At 48.4% G+C, this 19,365-nt stretch overlaps 2 protein-coding genes across 2 annotated transcripts in view; both read right to left on the bottom strand.

The window, feature by feature from the left end:
• The window catches only part of TSNAXIP1 (translin associated factor X interacting protein 1), a 1,372,321-nt gene that overhangs the window by 935,930 nt on the left and 417,026 nt on the right, over positions 1 to 19,365 (bottom strand). The gene's annotated exons all lie outside the window — the stretch shown is intronic.
• On the bottom strand, positions 13,916 to 15,881 carry LOC117359081 (THAP domain-containing protein 4-like). Its single transcript, XM_033941255.1, is given in 4 exon segments — positions 13,916 to 14,061; positions 14,063 to 14,311; positions 15,767 to 15,833; positions 15,836 to 15,881. Coding segments are annotated over 4 exon segments (486 nt in total). The 3' UTR covers positions 13,916 to 13,937.

The raw sequence follows: 19,365 nt of genomic DNA, 5'->3' as shown, positions 1-19,365 counted from the left end.
TAGAGCTTCAAACTTCAGAGATGTAAACCCCTCCCCCCTTACCTCATCACTGTCCCTGTAAGCATCAGTTAGTCTTAATGCAGCCAGGCACATCTGTGGAGGATAAGAATAAGAGAGAGGTTTCCCCGACAAGTAAGTAAATTCTGTTCATATCAACAAATGCAAAACAGCAAGAATGAAAAACGAAAGAACAGTTCATGAAACATTAGAAACTTGAACAACAAATCAGTGCTATCAGAAAGGGGTATTTGAACTAAGTGCTAAACCCATTCTAATGGCACTCTTATAAAGGCAGGTCAGAAAACAGAAATCTAGCTTACCAGTACTTCTAAAGGCAGACAATCGGTGAATCAGCAAGGTATAGGGTGTGTTCCTGGAATAAAGTATGGATTTACAAGAAAGAAGATTAGCAAAGGTGAGAAACTAATCTTTCATTCTTGTACAATCTCACTTTATTCCTTGACCAGTGGGATTAACAGAGCAGTTCCAAAAAATTAGGATGGGACTGATGAGCCTACTGCCAAAACAGAGGCACCAACAGTAGAATCCTGCTTGGCTGCCACATCAATCCTGTAAAACTTGGTGAACATGTAGCGGCCCTGCAAATCCTGTCCAGAGAAACAGCCAACGACTCTGCCCGAAGAGGATGAAACACCTCTGGTAGAATGAGCCTGCACCACGAGGGAGGGCTTCTTTCTGTCCGCCACATAAGTCATATAACCACTTAGAAATGGTGACCTTAGAAGCTGGCCTACTCTTGTGGACAGGACCTGCCAGAACAAACAGGTAGTCAGAAAGGCAAAACTTGGTGACCTCCAGGTACCGCAACAAGATCTTGACAATGTCCAAGGACTGCAACACCCGGTCCTGCTCCCTCAGACCAGAGGAAGCAGTAGCAGGAAGCCAAACTTCCTGATTTACATGGAAAGTGGAAACCACTTTTGGAAGAAAAGAATAAACAGCATCACACCAAAACCCGTAATACACAGAAAAGGATCCCGGCAGAAGAGAGCCTGAAGCCACAACGAATATAAACCTCACTGGTTAGGGTTCAATTACAGAATGGCACATGAGCCCTCAATGCATCAATATAAATAACTGTTCTGCTTGGGCTCATATCCTGAACTTCTGATTGAGTGTAGCTGATGTGCTTACTGCTGTTTAACTTTCTATCATTTAAAAAAAAAAAAAAAAAAAGACTGAAAACAGTAAACAGTTCTTTTACTTATTTTGGGGGTTTTTTGTAATATCATTTTTATTGAGTCAGAGAAAAACCAGGCACGGTACAATACCATAGAAATACCAGAGAGACAATCACAAAAGAATCTATAGCAAATAGAGCTCAGTGAAGGAACAAAAAGCGATATAGTACCAACAGCTCCGGCATCTCTGTCATTTTAGTCATTGGAAACAAATATAACGAAGCAGAATCCCCAAACGATTCAAGGCATTCAGATAACCAGGCAAACAACAGCCACACCACGCACTCACAAGCACACTGACACACACACACACACAACACCTTGCACTCAAGACCTCAGAAGCAGTGAAAGGAAGAGAAAAGAAAGAGTAAGGTAGTTATGGTAAGTATGAATGGTAAGTATGCATGTATGGTAGGCAGATCCACCAAACAGACTTGCAATGAGATGCAGAACAAAATATGCTCGGAAACCCATCTCACACCAGAGGTAAGGAGAGAAAGCATGGCACAGCATCAGAGGGACAAGCAAGCAGCCCACAATCCGCAGTACTCCTTCCACTGCTCCTGTGGTCGGGACGAGTAAGAATCCAATTCGTAGCAGGCCTGTTGTTTCAACAGAGTCAACCATCTATCATAGAGGGGAGCCTCTGCAGAAGCCCACATTTGTAAGATGAGTTTTTCCTCAACAAAATGGCATGGAGAGCAAATTTCAATGATGGCTGATCCATGCCATGCTGAGTCCACTCTTGGACATCCCCCAGCAATAAAGCTGGGGCATTCCAGGGAATATCACAAGCAAGGACATGCTGAAGACAAGCACGCACCTGGGTCCAAAACTGCAAATTGGGGCAGTCAAAAAAAGAATGTAGATAGGTGCCCCGCTGAAGCCCACATCTGAGACAAAGACTGGAATCCCAAAGGCCCATAATATGCCCCCTAGAGCGAGTGAGGTATGCCCTGTGCAGTATTTTAAATTGAGTCTCCTGAAGAGATACTGCTTTTACATGGAAAAATAAGGACTGAAAAAACCTGAAGGAGATCATGGGACGTAACCTCCAGCCCCAATTCGCGGGACCATTCCCGTGCCAGAGATGTCACACAGCCCTCACCTGGATACAATCTGCCAGCCGCATACCACGTAGAGATTTTATTAAAAGGAGCAGTAGTGGACACAAAGAGTTCATCCAATTTACCCAGGGTCCAATGCTCCCAGTGGGCCCTGAGCACAGACATATAATAGTGGTGGATTTGAGTATAAGTGTAAAATAGGGTACCAGGCAGCTCCCAAGCAGCTCTCAGCTGCTGAAGGGATGTAAAAAGACCCCCCCCCTACTGCCAAGATAGCATCTAAGATAAGGTCCCGCTCCACTCGGCCCCCTAAACCAGCAAGGCCGTGCAAACCGGGAACGAAAGCAGGATTACGTATCAGGGACAGGAGAGGGGAGGCCGTGGGCACCCGACCCTGCCGGATACGCCACCACCGCCAAGCTTGAGAAAAAGGTTGTAAAAAAGAAAAAGAGGGGGAAAGTGCGCCAAGTCCCCCAAAGCCCCTGCCGCCAGTATGGATAAAGGAAGAAAAGGAATATGGCAAACAACAATAGGCAATAAGATCAGGGGGGGGGGGGTAACGCCTCAGTGAAACCAATTGTTCATGAATCCAGCGAATCAGTGCCGCAACATTATATATGCGGATGTCCGGGAGACCAAGGCCCCCTTGGTCCCTACTCTGGGATAATATCAAAAAACTAATGCAAGGGGCCCGGCCCCCCCCAAATGAATGTGCAAATAACCGACCGATAGAGCCGTTCATCAGCGCGCGTAAGCCACACCGGAATGGTCTGTAAAGGATATAATAATTTGGGGAACAAAACCATTTTAACCAGAGTGACTCTACCCATCAAGAATAGAGGTAAATTGCGCCACTTGTGACAAAGAGTTTTAATTCTACCCAGTGTAGCGGTGATGTTGGCAGTATATAATTTAGTAGGGTCAACATAGAGCATGATTCCCAAATATTTAAGCTTGCCAGGAGCTAAGCTGATACCCAATCGAGCGCACCAAGGGGCAGAGGATGGGGAGCCCAAATCAGAGCCTCCGTCTTAGTGAAGTTAATACGGAGTCCAGAAAAAGTACCATAATGCTGAATAAGGGACATAAGGGCCGGGACAGTCCTATCCGCATGCCGAACATACAGCAACATATCGTCGGCAAACATACTGATACGATATTCATGGGTGCCCACCTGCAGTCCCTCCACCGCAGGATCCCCTCGTATACAGATCGCCAAGGGTTCCAGTGACAGAAGAAAGAGAAGTGGGGAGAGGGGGCAGCCCTGTTGCATACCCCGGCCCAATGGAAAAGGCTCCGAAACTCCACCATTCAGCAGCAGTTGCGATTGGGGGTTAGAATACAGGGCACCCACCCAGACGAGAAAATCCCCCTGGAATCCAAAGCGTCCCATGACCCCAAAAAGGTGATCCCATGACACCATGTCAAAGGCCTTCTGGAATCCAAAGCGTCCCATGACCCCAAAAAGGTGATCCCATGACACCATGTCAAAGGCCTTCTCGACATCCAGGCTCACAATCAAAGCTTGATCATGCGGAGCATGCGGGACTGCAACACTGCCAAGACTTTTAAAAGATTCATGGAGGCGTACCTGCCCGGCACAAAGCCCACTTGATCTTCATGAATGAGCGCAGGGAGAAAGGCGTGGAGCCGGGCAGCCAGTATGCTCGCTAAGATCTTAATATCCTGGTTCAAAAGAGAGAAAGGCCGATAGGACCCCAAAGCATCCAAGGGACGACCAGGTTTCCGTATCCCATGCACATAGCCAAGCATACCCCCTTGTCCCCCCTCTCCCCCCTCCATTCCACCCAATTCCACCCAAACCCAAAACCCTGCACAGTAAAACCATGCAACCCCCCATATCTGAAAAAGCAACCAACAGCTCCGGGCCATGCCCAAAAAGAATATAACAGCATACCCCAATAAACTCCAGTAACAAAAACTGTGAACAACAGCTTGACACAGAAAACTAAACAGGGCAGAAATGTAATCAAGTCCCAGCACTCAGCCTCGCCACACAGCGCCACGGTGTCAGCGCCCCGAAAACAGGTGTCTGGGCCGCCATGTGACAAGGCCAGAGCAAAGTAGTACAAAAAATCCAGAATCCAATCGAAGACAGTCGAGAGCAGGCAGCCGAATGTGGCCAAGAGAACATGGTCCCCCCCCCCAAGGAAAAAAAAGAAAAAGACGGCTCCCCGGGAAGCCCCCCACAAATAAGGGAAGTGACAAAGCATCGGGTCACCCCGCTCCAACGGGCTCCCTGCTGAGAAACAAAAAACAGAGCCATCGCAGTCACAAGGCCCAGGGGGTCTCCCAGGAAGCCAAAGGGAAATCATAGTCCAAAAACAGAAAGAAAGTCCAGCATGGTGCAACAATCCTGCTCTAACACAGAAGGATACAGCACTAGCAGGGTTCCGCAGACTCAAACAACGCCTGGCTCTTCACGCTGTGGCGCTGGCAAATCTTGAATGAAGCGCTCCAGTTCTCTGGGCGTATCAAAATAGAGAGTTCTGTTGTTATGAGAGACGCGAGCCCTGGCAGGGTAGAGCAGGGAAACCCTGATGTTGCGCTGGAACAAGGTGTGGCAGTGGGGGGCCACTGCTTTGCGGCGGGAGGCAACTTGCGGCAAAAAATCCTAGAACACCAAGATTTTTTGGCCCTCGAAGGTAAAGTCCGGCCCTCGTCTATATCTAGCAAGAACACGCTCCTTGACAGCAAAATTCAAAAAGCGGGCTAGGACCGGTCGGGGCCGCTGCTTGTTGTCTCTCCGCGGGCTCACCCGATGTGCCCGTTCAATAAGAATGCGCTCCCCAGCATTGCTAGAATCCAGGATCCCAGGCAGCCAATTCTCCAAGCAGGAGCGCAGGTCAACATCACGTAAAGTACCAGGGATCCCGATAAACCGCAGGTTCCTGCGGCTCCTGTTTTCATGGTCGTCAATGCGATCTAGCAAGGTAGTTTTAGCAGTTTCCAGGACCCTTATCCTCTCCTCCTGCTGAGCTACACGATCCTCTACCCTCTGGAGACGGCCAGCATGTGTTTCCACTGTCTCTCGAAAGTCCTCCATAAAGGTTTGGATTTTCGCCAGTTTGTCCTCCATAACAAGGGTTAGAGATTTAGTTAGTTCTTGAATTGCAGCTTCCTGGATAGTAAACATAGGGACCTCGTGGCCATCCACCATTTTGGTATCAGTGTGCCTCAGTTTCCCGCGAGTGTCCCGCTGTGCTTTGGCAGTCATAGCGGTCAGGAATACACCCAGGCAAAGCTCCACAGGCGCCAGCCAGCTCCCGAAAGTCACCGGAGGAACACGGAGGCAGGTAGTGCAGATAAAACAGTGATTAACAGCAAAGTTAGGACGACACGGCCCGGAGCTGTACGGAGGCACGTCCGTTCAAGAACACGGCATCACATGACACCCCCCCTTTTACTTATCCTTTAATGCCGTGTCTCTAGCATGCCCCCAACGGGACCTGTTTTGCCCAAAAGGGCTTTTTCAAGGGTTCATAGAGGAGCTCTTTTCTCAGCGTCATCTCTGCTTTAGAAAGTTAAACAGCAGTAAGCACATCAGCTACACTTAATCAGGCCAGGATATGAGCTCAAGCAGAACAGTCATTTATATTGATGTATTGAGAGCTTGTGTGCCATTATGTATATTAACCCTAACCAATGAGGTTTATATTCATTGTGGTGATTTCCAATTTGCCTCATAAGAACATAAGAACATAAGTGTTGCCTCTGCCGGGTCAGACCAGGGGTCCATCGTGCCCGGCAGTCCGCTCCCGCGGCGGCCCCCCAGGTCCACGACCTGAAAGTGTTCCCTACCTAACCTAAAATATCCATACCCTATTCGCTCAATGTACGGTAAACCTCTATCTGTACCCTGTTATCCCCTTTGCTTCCAGGAAGTCATCCAGTCCCTTTTTGAACCCCAGAATTGTACTCTGTCTTATTACCTCTCCGGGAAGCGCGTTCCAGGTGTCCACCACCCTCTGAGTGAAGAAGAACCGCCTTGCATTCGTTGTGAATCTGTCTCCTCTCAGTTTTTCTGAATGACCTCTTGTTTTAGTTGTCCCTGCTAGTCTAAAGAATCTGTCCCTCTCCACCTTCTCTATGCCTTTCATGATTTTATAAGTTTCTATCATGTCCCCTCTCAGTCTCCGCTTTTCCAGGGTAAAGAGCCCCAGCCTGTCTAACCGTTCGGCATAATTCCTTTAGTGTTTACTGAGGTAATAGCCACCAGGAAGACCGTCTTGATTGTGAGATCCATAAGGGATGCCTGCTCCAGAGGATCATACTGCAGACGAGCCAGAGAATGGAGAATCAGTTCAGATTCCAAGTCAGACAGGGAAGGTGCAATGGAGGTCTAAATTGCAGAGTGCCCCGTAGAAAACAGGCCACATCTGGATGAGCTGCCAATGAGACCCTCAGAGAAGAAGGACCCATACAAGAAAGACCGGCATCTACAACCAGAGAGAAGCTACCACTAGGACCTTCTTCATGCCATCCTACAGAAACTCCAGGACACAAGGAACCAATGGAACAGGCTGATCCACCTGTCTAAGGTGTGGGACAGGATCCTGGCTAGGCCTAGGTGCTTTGCTGAATCCCATCCTGAAGTTTAAAGAAAGGTAGTGGAACACAGTTTCCCAGTGTCTCCCAAGAATAGCTCACTGGAAAGGACTTGGTTGGTCAAAACAAAACACTTTAATGTAATATAAAACTTCAAACACCATGTTAGAATTTAGCACGTGTAAAAAAAACAAACTTCCAAGAATTTCCTTCACTCTTCTTAAGGAAGCAAATAAGTCCCACTCCAGCACAAACCATGCTTTCAGAGTTAGTCCTGGCTATCAATACAAAAATCCTTAATTTAGTCTTCTGGCCATACTCATGGTTTAACAAAACAGTCCAAGCACCAAGCACCACTTTCTTGTAAAATGTTCTCTCTGGCTCTGGCTCTGACTGTGTCCCTGTTGGGTAGAGCCAAATCCCCAACAGGTTGGGAGGAGATGAGCCTGCACACCACAGGTGTTGCCACCCTCCCAAAGAGACAGGCTCTGGTTTGACTTCTTACACTCCCAGCACAAGTCAGAGCAGCGCACAAGCTGCTCCAAAACATAAATTCAAAAGTTGAAAAAAAACAAGGAAAACTTCTGGGCTTAATAGCCTACTCACACTCCATTAAGTGTTCCTCCCAGTTAGGCAGGTCATAGTCCACCTGGCATTCCATGTCTTGTTCCTCAGGCTGGACTTCTGGTTCCTCCATTTCCCAATCTTCAGGGAAACTTTCTTGTGCTGGCCATGGTTCAATTGGAAGGACTGGCTTCCTTCCTAGCTTCTGCACAGCTCCTTGTCCCAACTGTCTCTCCTCTCTATTTGACGAGGAAAGCTCAGTAAATGGGTGCCTCGGCAACAAGCCATGCCCCCTCCTAGCAGGGTTAGACAAATTCTTAAAGGGCCCTGTCTTTGCCATATCAGCCTGCGCTCTGGGCACTCTTAAAGGGGCAGACTCCTTCCTCAAGTTGCGCACAGGATTTTCACCCTGGTCAGGATGTTTCCTAAACCTGGTCACAGAGCTTTAACTGGGGCATACAGGGACTTTCTCCTTGGTTCTCGTAGGTCTAGCCAGATTCCTGTCACCTTCCCCCACCCTCAAAATCTTACCCCGGGTAAGAGATGACTTGTTTGAAGACAATTCTGGGGTATCAATAGAATGAAGTGGGTCCTTTCTTTTTCCTTCGTCCCTTATTAGGTAATGGGACTAATGGCTCTGTTTGGAAGTCCTCAGGCCAGTTGAGGATGGGATATTCAGAACTTTCAGCATATCCCCCTCTATCTAGATCATCCGGGTTTTCCAGACCCTCAATTCGTAGTTAGGGCTCCAAGGGATTCCTTTAATTCCCCCATATTTATGTTCTCTAGAGTTTCTACTCTCTTTGCCAGAGCCCCCACGCCCGTTTGGATTTTCCCCAGACAGCCCTGGATTTCTTTAAGCTAGGTAGTTTGTTGACCCCTAGCCTCTTGATCCTTGGCCCACCGCTGGCACACTTCCTCTACCTGACTACCCTTTTGTTCGGTATCCTTCTATAAGGCTGCCAGCTGTTGTGCTAACTTTTCCACATGGGGATAGGCTTCCGGTTTCCCTCTTAGCTGTTCCTTTAGGGCCTGAACCTGTCCCCGTAGGTCTTGGGATGTCTCTTTTAATTCCATACAACTCCTTTTGCATTCCTCAGTACCTTTCTCAAGGACTTGCAAAGTTTGTTGGATCACAGGATCAGGAGAGGAATAAGACTGCGACCTATTCCCTTCCCCCTCCTGCTCTATCCCCTGGATCTTATTTGACGATTGTAAGGCTACCTTGATTTGTTCAAATTTTTCCTCTGCCTCAAGGTCTTCTCTCCACTTGGCAAAATGTCCTATTTCCTCCTTCAGAATACGTATTTGCTCTTTTACCTCCCCAAGATGCGCCGCTTCCACCCCTTCTTGTGGACTGCTCTCCCAACTCTTTCTCGACTCACTGGGTACCCTGTCCTGTGGGTCCTTCCCCGCAAGGCCCTCTCCTGGCTGATCCGAGGATCTGAACCCTTTATTACCCCGGGATGTGGGAGGTAAATGCCCCCACTCTTCCAAGCGGGGTCTACAAAAGCGCTCACACACTAGCTGAGCTATCTTCAGTCTGTACAGGCTTGGTGCCAAAATTAAATAGGAGGACAGAGAGATTACCCCGATAATCGGGATCAATAACTCCAATTCCCTGGCGGAGTTGCCACTTGGAGATCAGTTTGCACTAAACTTCTCCCTCCCGGAGGAATAAGTTCATCTTGAGCAGCATACAAATCGTACCCTGCTGCTCCCCTATACGCCTGTGTAGGAGCAAGAGCCCGGGCCGACAGGTGAACATAATGCAAAATGAGTTGTCTTGTTTCCCTTCGCTGGTGCTGTCTGTATCGTTGGTGAATTGTCCTCGCCCCCATAACTACTTGAGAATAGGGTGCCTCCCTCTCCTGGGACCCTCGAGCCTTTTTACTACTTATTACGAGTCCCCTAGAGAGATCGGGCCAGTCCCTTCCCAACACTAGGGAGAAGGGCGCATCTTTAATCACAGCCACTAACAGAGTACACTCTCTACCTTCATACTCCACCGTAAGCCAGTGTTGCGGACAAGATTTTGTGGCCCCATGGACACAAGTGATAAGTCACCAGTGCCGGGCTTTGGTAGGAGCTTTTATTTCCCCATACCCTTTGCCAACATGCACCCGATATCAGGGTTTGATCAGCCCCTGAATCCAATAAGGCCCAGGTAGGTTGTCCTTCTAAGATCACCCTAAGGTGATTGCTCGGGCACTAAATTCTCTCCGCACCCTACAGTCTCTTTGCAAATGCCCCGCTTTCCCACATTTATAGCATATCACCTCCCTCCTAGGCCCTCCTCGCTTCATAGGGGAAGTCCTGGGCGCTATACCGGGAGTTGCTATTCGTCTGATCTCACTATCAAAATGGGTTTTACTCGGGGTTCTAGTATCCCCCCCTGCCTCAGGGTATGGTACAGTGGCATCCATGAAATTTTCTGTTTCTTCTACCACTTGGGCAAGATCTCTTCCTCCCTGCTTCTTGACCCACCCTTGAACCATTTCGGGAAACGTTTCTATAAACTGTTCTTTAAGGATCTCAGCGAACAATGCCCGTGGGTCAGTTAAACAGGACTGCAGCCACCTTTCCGCCATACGTTGAAGGCGCTGCAGTAATGTCTTGGGACGTTCCCCTTCTAACATATGAGAACCCTGAAATTTGTTGGCGGTAATATTCTTTAGTGAGACCTAAAGTTTCTAAAATGTGGGTCTTAACTCGGGCATAGTCAGTTACATAATCTGGACTTAGAGTCTGGTATGCTGACAGAGCTTTCCCCGCCAGACAGGGCGCCAATCTTACGGCCCACTGGCTCTCCGGCCACCCTGCAGCCATAGCCACACACTCAAAGGTGTTGAGGAAGTCATCTGCCGCATTCTGCGGACCCATCTTACACAGAGTCAAAAATTGTAGAGAGTTAGACCCTACCAGATTTTGGACGCTTGTCCCTGGTATATTAGCCTCCATGGCTGCTTGTACGCCTGTAGGTCCAAAACCAGCAGTCCTCAGCTGTGCAGAAATCACTTTGATCAGTTCCTCATGGCAGTGTTGCGCTGTCTCCTGGCTGGCTCTCCATATCTCCTGATTGGAGTGGATCACTGCACGCAGGTCCTCCGTCAGTTGTTGTCTTCCGGAGTCTATCATCACAGCCAACTGCTTGGCGTCCATCCTGGAACACAAAGCAAACAAGAAAAGCACACCAAGTGCGGCTCGTCAAGGCCAAGACTTCTTTCCCCGTTTAGCTAGGAGACCCCCTTACTCCAAGTATCCTCTTCAGCCCCCTTCCAGGTACCTCTTACCTTAGGGACTGAAGAGTCTGCGCCTTTGGGATCTTAGGGCGTCCCCCAACCATGGTACTGCCGTCTGTGGCTCCTCCGGAACCGGAACTCTTGCTGGCTTACGCTGCATCCTCCATGCCACTTGGCCATGCTCTCATGCACACTCCACAGCTGTCAGTCCCACGTTGTAATCCTCCAGCCGGATCACTCAACACACCATAGCAACAGGAACAAAAGCAAAAAGAAATGGTTTACCAGGTCCACAAAAAAAAAAAAAAAAAAAAATTAGCAGGGAACAAAAAAATATTTTTCTGTGTCCACTAGGAGGCAGTTCAATCCACTCTGAAACCACTTTGTGGGACAGGATCCTGGCTAGGCCTAGGTGCTTTGCTGAATCCCGTCCTGAAGTTTAAAGAAAGGTAGTGGAACACAGTTTCCCAGTGTCTCCCAAGAATTGCACACTGGAAAGGACTTGGTCAAAACAAAACACTTTAATGTAACATAAAACTTCAAACACCATGTCAGAATTTGGCACGAGTGAAAAAACAAACTTCCAAGAATTTCCTTCACTCTTCTTAAGGAAGCAAATAAGTCCCGCTCCAGCACAATCCGTGCTTTCAGAGTTAGTCCTGGCTATCAATACAAAAATCCTTAATTTAGTCTTCTGGCCATACTCATGGTTTAACAAAACAGTCCAAGCACCAAGCACCACTTTCTTGTAAAATGTTCTCTCTGTCTCTGGCTGTGTCTCTGTTGGGTAGAGCCAAATCCCCAACAGGTTGGGAGGAGATGAGCCTGCATACCATAGGTGTTGCTGCCCTCCCAAAGAGACAGGCTCTGGTTTGACTTCTTACACTCCCAGCACAAGTCAGAGCAGCGCACAAGCTGCTCCAAAAATAAATTCAAAAGTTCAAAAACAACAAGGAAAACTTCTGGGCTTAATAGCCTACTCACACTCTATTAAGTGTTCCTCCCAGTTAGGCAGGTCATAGTCTACCTGGCATTCCATGTCTTGTTCCTCAAGCTGGACTTCTAGTTCCTCCATTTCCCAATCTTCAGGGAAACTTTCTTGTGCTGGCCATGGTTCAATTGGAAGGACTGGCTTCCTTCCCAGCTTCTGCTCAGCTCCTTGTCCCAGCTGTCTCTCCTCTCTGATGAGGAAAGCTCAGTAAATGGGAGCCTCGGCAACAAGCCACGCCCCCTCCTAGCAGGGTTAGACAAATTCTTAAAGGGCCCTGTCTTTACCATATCAGCCTGTGCTCTGGGCACTCTTAAAGGGGCAGACTCCTTCCTCAAGTTGCGCACAGGATTTTCACCCTGGTCAGGATGTTTCCTAAACCTGGTCACAAAGCTTTTACTGGGGCATACAGGGACTTTCTCCTTGGTTCTCGTAGGTCTAGCCAGATTCCTGTCACAAAGGATGCACCAGGCCTGATAACATCTTCAAGCCTTCACATAGGTAGCCACTGTGGCTGTGAAGCAACGTGATAATCACAGTCGAAGAATAGTACCAGATATTCAAGGTTGTGCGTTCAAGAACCATGCCATAAGACCAAATCGGTCCACATCCTGCAGAGTTCCCAATCCTGCTGTAGCCAAACCAAAGCCACACACCACGGCCACCTCGGCCAATCGGGTATGATCAGAATCACTGTACCTCCGTGGGCCGCAATCCATCTCAACAGATGCCCTATCATGGGCTATGGAGGGAAGACATATAGAACCCTTACCGTGGCCAGTGCTGAACCAGAGTATCCAGGCCTTCGCTTATGGCCTTGCAACAGTAACTGAAGAACTGATCTGCTTTCTTGTTGGCCGCAGTTGCCATGAGATCGAACACAAGATGCCCCCATTGATCTACTAAGCAATCAAACACTCTTTGAGATAGAGACCACTCTTTCGGGTCCAGAGTCTGACGACTGAGAAAATGTGCTTAAATGTTGCCCACTCCTGCCACATGTGCCGCTGACAGCACCAGTAGGTGTCGCTCTACCCACCAAAGGAAAAGCTAAGTCCCCATGCTCAAGGAGGGATTCCTCGTGCCCCCCCCTGCTGATTGACATAAGCCACTGCCTTGGCATTGTCTGAGAATACATAGACTGCTTGATGATGGAGACGACCCTAGAAGTGGAGGAGAGCCAGTCAAATCACCTAAAGCTCCAAGCAATTGATTGACCACTTGCACTCTGAGGGAGCCCACTGGCCCTGAACAAGAACAGTCATATACACCGCTCCCCAGCCTTTGAGATTTGCATCCATAGACAATCGCCCAAACCAAGATCCAGAGGGGAAGGCCCCTGGATAACAAGAGGGGTCACAACCACCAGGCAAGACTGTTCCGTGTCACAGTCATCCAGGGCAGGGGTGCATGTAAGGAGTCAAAATCAGAACATCCTGCAGTGGGCGCAATCAGCTCTTGCCCAAGGAATCACACTGATTGTCGCTACCATGGGCCCTAGAACCTGTAGGTACTACCGTATCGTTGGGACCAGAGTGGCCAGAAGGTCTCTCATAACCTCATGGGGCTTCTCCTGATGGGACACAGGCAGGAACACTTTGTTCTGTCCCATGTGAAAACAAACTCCTAGGTATTCCAAATCCTGCATCGACCCAACGTAGCTCTTCCTGAAATTGATCACCCAGCACAGACGTTGGAAAAACTGTACCACCTGCTGAACAGCCTGATGCCCCTCAGACTCCAAATTGAGCTCTGATCAATCAATTGCCCAGATACAGGTGAACCAGGACGCCCAGGGTGTGAAGATGGGCAGCCATTATCACCATCACTTTGGTTAAGGGCTTGGGTGCCATTGCCAACCCAAAAGGCATCACCACAAACTGGAAATGTTGCTCCAAGATGTGGAACCTCACATACTTTTGGTGGTCTGGATAAATGCGAATATGGAGATATGCCTTCATCAGATCCAGGGAGGCTAGGAACTTCCCCAGCGCCACCGATGCTATCACTGAATGCACCGTCTCCATTCGGAAGGCACTTTCAGCACCACATTGACCACCTTGAAGTCCAGAATCAATCTCCAATCATCGGAGCCTTTCTTTGGTTTTGTTTTTTTTAATTTCTTGTTTCTTCAGTAAAATTTAAGGAAGTATCACTTGAGATCCTGACCAGTTCATCCACATGGAAATTAGTAATAGGATATCAAAGTTGTTCTAAGCTTCCCCAGCTTGTTACCTGCATAGTTCAGTGTTCTGGCTCTGCTTCCTAGGAAGTGAAACTCCACTCATTCCCATTTCTTCTCTTGTTAAGGTGTCACCTTCTTGTAAGAAACATGAAGATGTTTAGTCATTGGTTGTGTAATTGTTGCCATGGAGACAGTCTGCTCCAGTTTGCTATCAGCAGTCAACCTAAAATTTCTTGAAATCTTATACATGAGGCACCTTGGAAAAGGAGATTCTGGCCACAGAATGTGATGTTATAGTGAGCTCTTGTCCGTTTACCTCCCCCTCTTTTACTTCCTCGATGCCTGTACTCTGAGCACTGACAAATACCACCTTACTGGTACCGGGTTTCAGGCAGATAAATCCACATTCTCTGTACATGGGCTTCTTAGTGTCTGGATGGATGGCATTGAACATGAAGTTCAGCACAGGCTGTCCCACATGAGAGATCTGTATTAGAGAATGACACGGTGGCTGTTACCCGCGGCTAGCCATGGGTAACCCGCAAAAACGGTGGGGAAAAAACTATGTTCACTGTGGCTACGGGGACAAGGCCATTCACCTCCCCGTGGAGCAGTGAATGGCCTTGTCCCCGCAGTTAAGGGAGTGAACGTGTGCGGTCACCTATCGCGCTTCCTCCCTCCTTACTGCTGCCCTCCTTACTGCCGCCGCTGCCGAGTCTAAACATCTCCCTACTCCCTCCCTGCCCCTTACCTTCATGGCCGTGATTTCTAAACTGCCTTCTTACAGCAGCCGGAGTGTTGAAACTGCGTGTGGCTGCCGTAAAGGTCATCTCTGATGCAACCGGAAGTTGCATCAGAGACGACCTTTCCGGCACCCATATGCAACTTCAACGCTCCGGCTGCTGTAAGAAGGCAGTTTAGAAATCGCCGGCCACGAAAGTAAAGGGTAGGGAGGTTTGTCAGCACAGTTGTGCACTGCAAGCAGGAAACACTCCTCCTGCCTGTTGGACCGGGCCTGTTGTCCGGGGGGGAGCGCGGGTGCATAGCGGAAGCGGCTAAGAGGTGTTCTCACTGCAGGGGGGGTGAAAGCGCCACAAAGGTAAGGGGCAGGGAGGGAGAAAGGGAGGAAAGGTAGGATGGAGAACAGACGCTGAAGGGAAATGGGTAAAACAGAGTGGGGAGAAGACGTTGAAGGGACATGGGGAAGACAGAGTGGGGAGAAGGACGCTGAATGGACATGGGGAAGACAGAGTAAGGAGAAGTCGCTGAAGGGAAATGGGGAAAAGAGAGTGGGGAGAAGACGCTGAAGGGAAATGAGGAAGAGAGAGTGGGGAGAAGACGCTGAAGGGAAATGGGGAAGAGAGAATGGGGAGAAGACGCTGAAGGGAAATGGGGAAGAGAGAGTGGGGAGATGCTGGCAGGGAAGAAGACAGAGATGCCAGACTATGGGGGGAGCGGAGGGAAGAAGATGGGTGCCAGACCAATTTGGAGGGGGGAGAAAGGGAGAGGCACAGTAACAGAGCAAATAGAAGATGCAGAGAGAAGAGAGACAGTGGATGGAAGGAACTGAATGAGAAGACGAGGAAAGCAAAAACCAGACAACAAAGGTAGAAAAAAAAATTCTATTTCTTTTTTGCTTTAGGATAAAGTAGCATATTAGTTGTGTTGATAAAAATTTATAAACAAAGCCCTGCCAGCTGAACATCTCAGCAGACAGAACTTTGATTTATAAGGAAGGAATAAGCTAAATATTGCAGTACTGAGGCTTGTATGGGTACTGCAGGGATGGGAACGGGGCAGTGAATAGGATGGCAGTGACGGTGACAGGGCGGTGTAGGGGATGGCGGTGACGGTAGCGGGGCGGTGAAGGGAATGGCGGTGACGGGGCGGTGAAGGGGACGGGGGGCCGGGGACAGATTTTTTCCCCATGTCATTTTCTAATCGGTATCTCTTCCATATAGTGAAAAGGCTGGATAGTACAGAAGACACCAGCTCCAGGGGGCTCTGATACCCAGGCCCCAGCATCCATGCTAGGGGCTCCAGAATGGGGTTCAGTAGAGGCATTTCTGTGAAAGGAGATGGCCCCCTTATTTTCCTTCCCCTGCCTGTTAGAGCAGTTGAACGCCACACAGCAAATCACTATCTCCGGTCTAAACACCCTGCCTTCATTTCCAGGACCGACCGTTTAACTTGGAACTTTTCTTTGGAACAGTGAAGTATATCAAGTATCTCCCAGAGCCCGAGCCTCACTCTGGAACGGGCTCTTTGGCCACAATATTGTGTAATCTGTGGACTGTGTCCTGCACCCGAGCCTTCTTCTCGGGGTGGCCTGCTGGAGAATCCAGAAAATACTTGGTCAGATAAACTCCAATTTGCAATCATCCCTGAGAACCTCCAAGACCCAGCAATCAGAGGTAATGGCCTGCCACTCCACCAGAAAATCCAACACCAGCTTGGCATCAGAATTGCTTATTTACAGGAGCCACAGGATGACGCCCTGTGGACGGCTGATGTTAAGAACTGCTAAAGCGTGATCGGACAAAGAGGACCGTTGGCCCGCGGGGGGCCAGAGTGTGGGTGAGAGTGACTGAAAAGATGAAAATTAGGATGCCCTGAAGCCTTGGAGGGGCGGGGTCTACTCACAGGCAGCAACTTGGGCCTACAATCCTGCACACTGGCCATAAGGTCATCCAGACCCTGGCTGAACAACAGCTGTCCCTTAAAGGGCAACCGGTTCAAGGTCGATTTAGAAGACAAATTGTCAAACCACTGCAAGATCCAGAGCATCCTGTGAGCTGAAACAGAATAGGTGGAAAGTTTAACAAAGACTTTCAAGATGTCATACAAGGCATCAGCTATAAAATCCACTCCCAAGATTATAAAATCAAATTCCACCGTGTCAGGATCATGGCGTAGCTTGGAATGGAATGCCCGGGCAACGAAAGAAGAGGCTGATGCTGCCTTAACACCAGCGGCCACCGAAATCAAACAGACGCTTAAGGATAAAATCCACACGTTGGTCCTGAACATCCTTCAGGACCACACCCCCATCACTGGGGAGAGAAGAGCACTTGGTGACCTGCGCCACCAAGGAATCCACCTTTGGGGAAGCAAAGCACTTGTTAAAGGCATCTGCAAAGGGATAAAGCTGTGCCATGGTGCGAGAACATTTCAAGGGACCCTCAAGAGTAAGAATCCAAACGAGGTCAGAATGATCAGAAAAAGAAGATTGTGGGAGCATTTTGCAGTGACAGGTTGCTCAGACTGCTGCTTTAATTCCTTGAGAGATTCAGAGATGAAATCTACAAGATGCACGTGCTTTAAAAATCTGTGCACAGTGGGATCCTCCCCAAATCAGGGGCTCAGCACTGATCCAGATCCTGGAGATTTGCCACATCTGTGGTCGCCGCTGTACCCCACTGCAAAAGCAGGGGTATGGAAAGTGTATCTGGTGCAACCGCAGGCACTTCCGGCTTACCTGCCAGCACCCCAAAGGGAAGACAAGAGAAAAGATCCTGGTCCACAGAAGCAGGGGTCCCTGTGACCGGCACGGAGGCCAGTGGAAGGAAGACAGGCAGAGACTTTTCAGTGAAGTATATCTGATACAGCATATTAACAAAATCCGGGAAAACTCATCCTCTGCAGTGGGAGACAGCCCCTGCATACCAGATTTGGCATGTTTGGAGGATTTTCAAGGTTTATCTCCCGAGATGTGCAGGTGTTTCACTGTAGCACGCCTGCACACTCCCAGGGGCCCCCCGATGCCATTTTCAAGAGTCAGAGCAGAAGGTACTAGAAGACACTATTTGAAGGTCAAAGGCATTGAATCTGAGCAAGCCTTTTACCCCTCATGGGCCACATCACATGTGGAACACAGCTGCGTATCCGACAGCCATCCACCACAAATGAGGCATGGATCCATCACATCCTGCTCTGGGGAGGCCATCTATGTGGTTTTCTTTCAAAAACAAAGCTGGCAAGTTTAAAAAATAACTTTAAAATCATATTGGGAAAATCCAAGATAGCCACTGCGGGTGCCGATTTGACTAAAAATAGCTTGGGAAAACGATAAAGAATCCTCACAAATGGTGATTTTAGGGGGGGGGGTAGGGCATGCAGGGAAACCACACAAATCCCCCTTTTTAAGATTCCCCAAAATCACTGATTCAGGCTGTCAGCTAGTACTCACAGAAACATGTGCTGACTGGAAAACACTGCAGACAGAGCTGAAACGATTCACAGGGAGATCCTCTGCCTCAAATAGCTGGAAAGTTGGACTTTGATTTTTCTGACTGCCCCACCAGCCAAACTTCCATGACTGGGTACTTCCACCATCCTTGGACACTCTAAGAAGACACCTGGTGGAGAAATGCAGTCTGGTTCCAATCCTGGGCACGCCTCCACGGAACCATGCAGCCTGTGCTCAACCCACTAGTGGACGAACCTGGGGTGAGCAAACTTCCAAGGCAACAGTCCCTAAGCCCCGATCTGATGTGCAGGCTGTCCAGAGGATTTACTGATAAGTAGTGAAACCCCCCCCAAAGCAGACTTTTCCAAAGGTCTGTGATCTCCCACAGGCCGAGCTGTCCCCACAGGGAACCTCCATAGCATGAGAGGTGAAAACCACAAATGCAAAGGCCAAAATTATGCAAAATAAAACATGAGCAGAAAAGAGAAGCTCCTACAGCCTGACTTGTAGGAAGGAAAACTGATGCTTACAGTGACAGTGATGAGGTAAGAGGGGGAGGGGTTTAAGTCTCTGATGTTTGAGGCTTCCTACAAAATCCTGGCGGATTGACAGAAATAATCCAAGTGAGACTGCACAAGAATTAGTTGTTATAATAGTGTCTGAGTGGGTGCAATGAGTGGCATTAGTTGGAAATGATACCGACAAATATGCTGGTCTGGGTGGGTTAGGGGTTACCCTGGGGAGTGTTGGAAGGCATGTGCAGGTGGAATGCAAGGTTTGCTTTGTATGGGAGGTGGGTGTGTTTGAAAGGTTACCTAGAGTCGGTAGAATAGTTATGCAGTAGTGAATTGAAGGTTGGTTTCTTTGTATAGGGTGAAAGTGAGTCTGTGATTGTTGAGCTAATGAGAGGCTTGTAAGTATGAGACTCAATTAGTGTAGATTTTCCTTAGTCAGTGTCAGCTGGAGGATTGAGAGTAATGAACAGTAGTATAATATAATTTTTATTGTTTTACTGTATTAATTTAAATTTTTATTGTCTTTTTAGTCAATATGCTGTATTCTCATCTTATTATTTTGTACTTCGCTAATTGTCCAGTTTTTCTCTTTTGTGTAAACTGCTTAGAATTCTTTTGATTGTGGCGGTATACAAAAATAAAGTTATGCTATCTAGTATAAATGTAATGTAAGCCTAGGGGTAGGTGGGTTGAGGGGCATGGTGAGAAGGCCTAGGCACCAGTAGAAATTGTGTGCAGCTTAGGGCTTAAGATCTGTGAAAACTGGAAGCTTTATGTCTATAGTTTTGGTTTGGAGAGTAGGTGAGAAATAAAGGTGTTTTTTTTTTCTTTCAGTGGGCTTTGG

Source organism: Geotrypetes seraphini, chromosome 4 (genome assembly GCF_902459505.1).
Source record: "Geotrypetes seraphini chromosome 4, aGeoSer1.1, whole genome shotgun sequence".
NCBI classification, from domain to species: Eukaryota; Metazoa; Chordata; class Amphibia; order Gymnophiona; family Dermophiidae; genus Geotrypetes; species Geotrypetes seraphini.
This window is presented reverse-complemented; position numbering and strand designations above follow the sequence as displayed.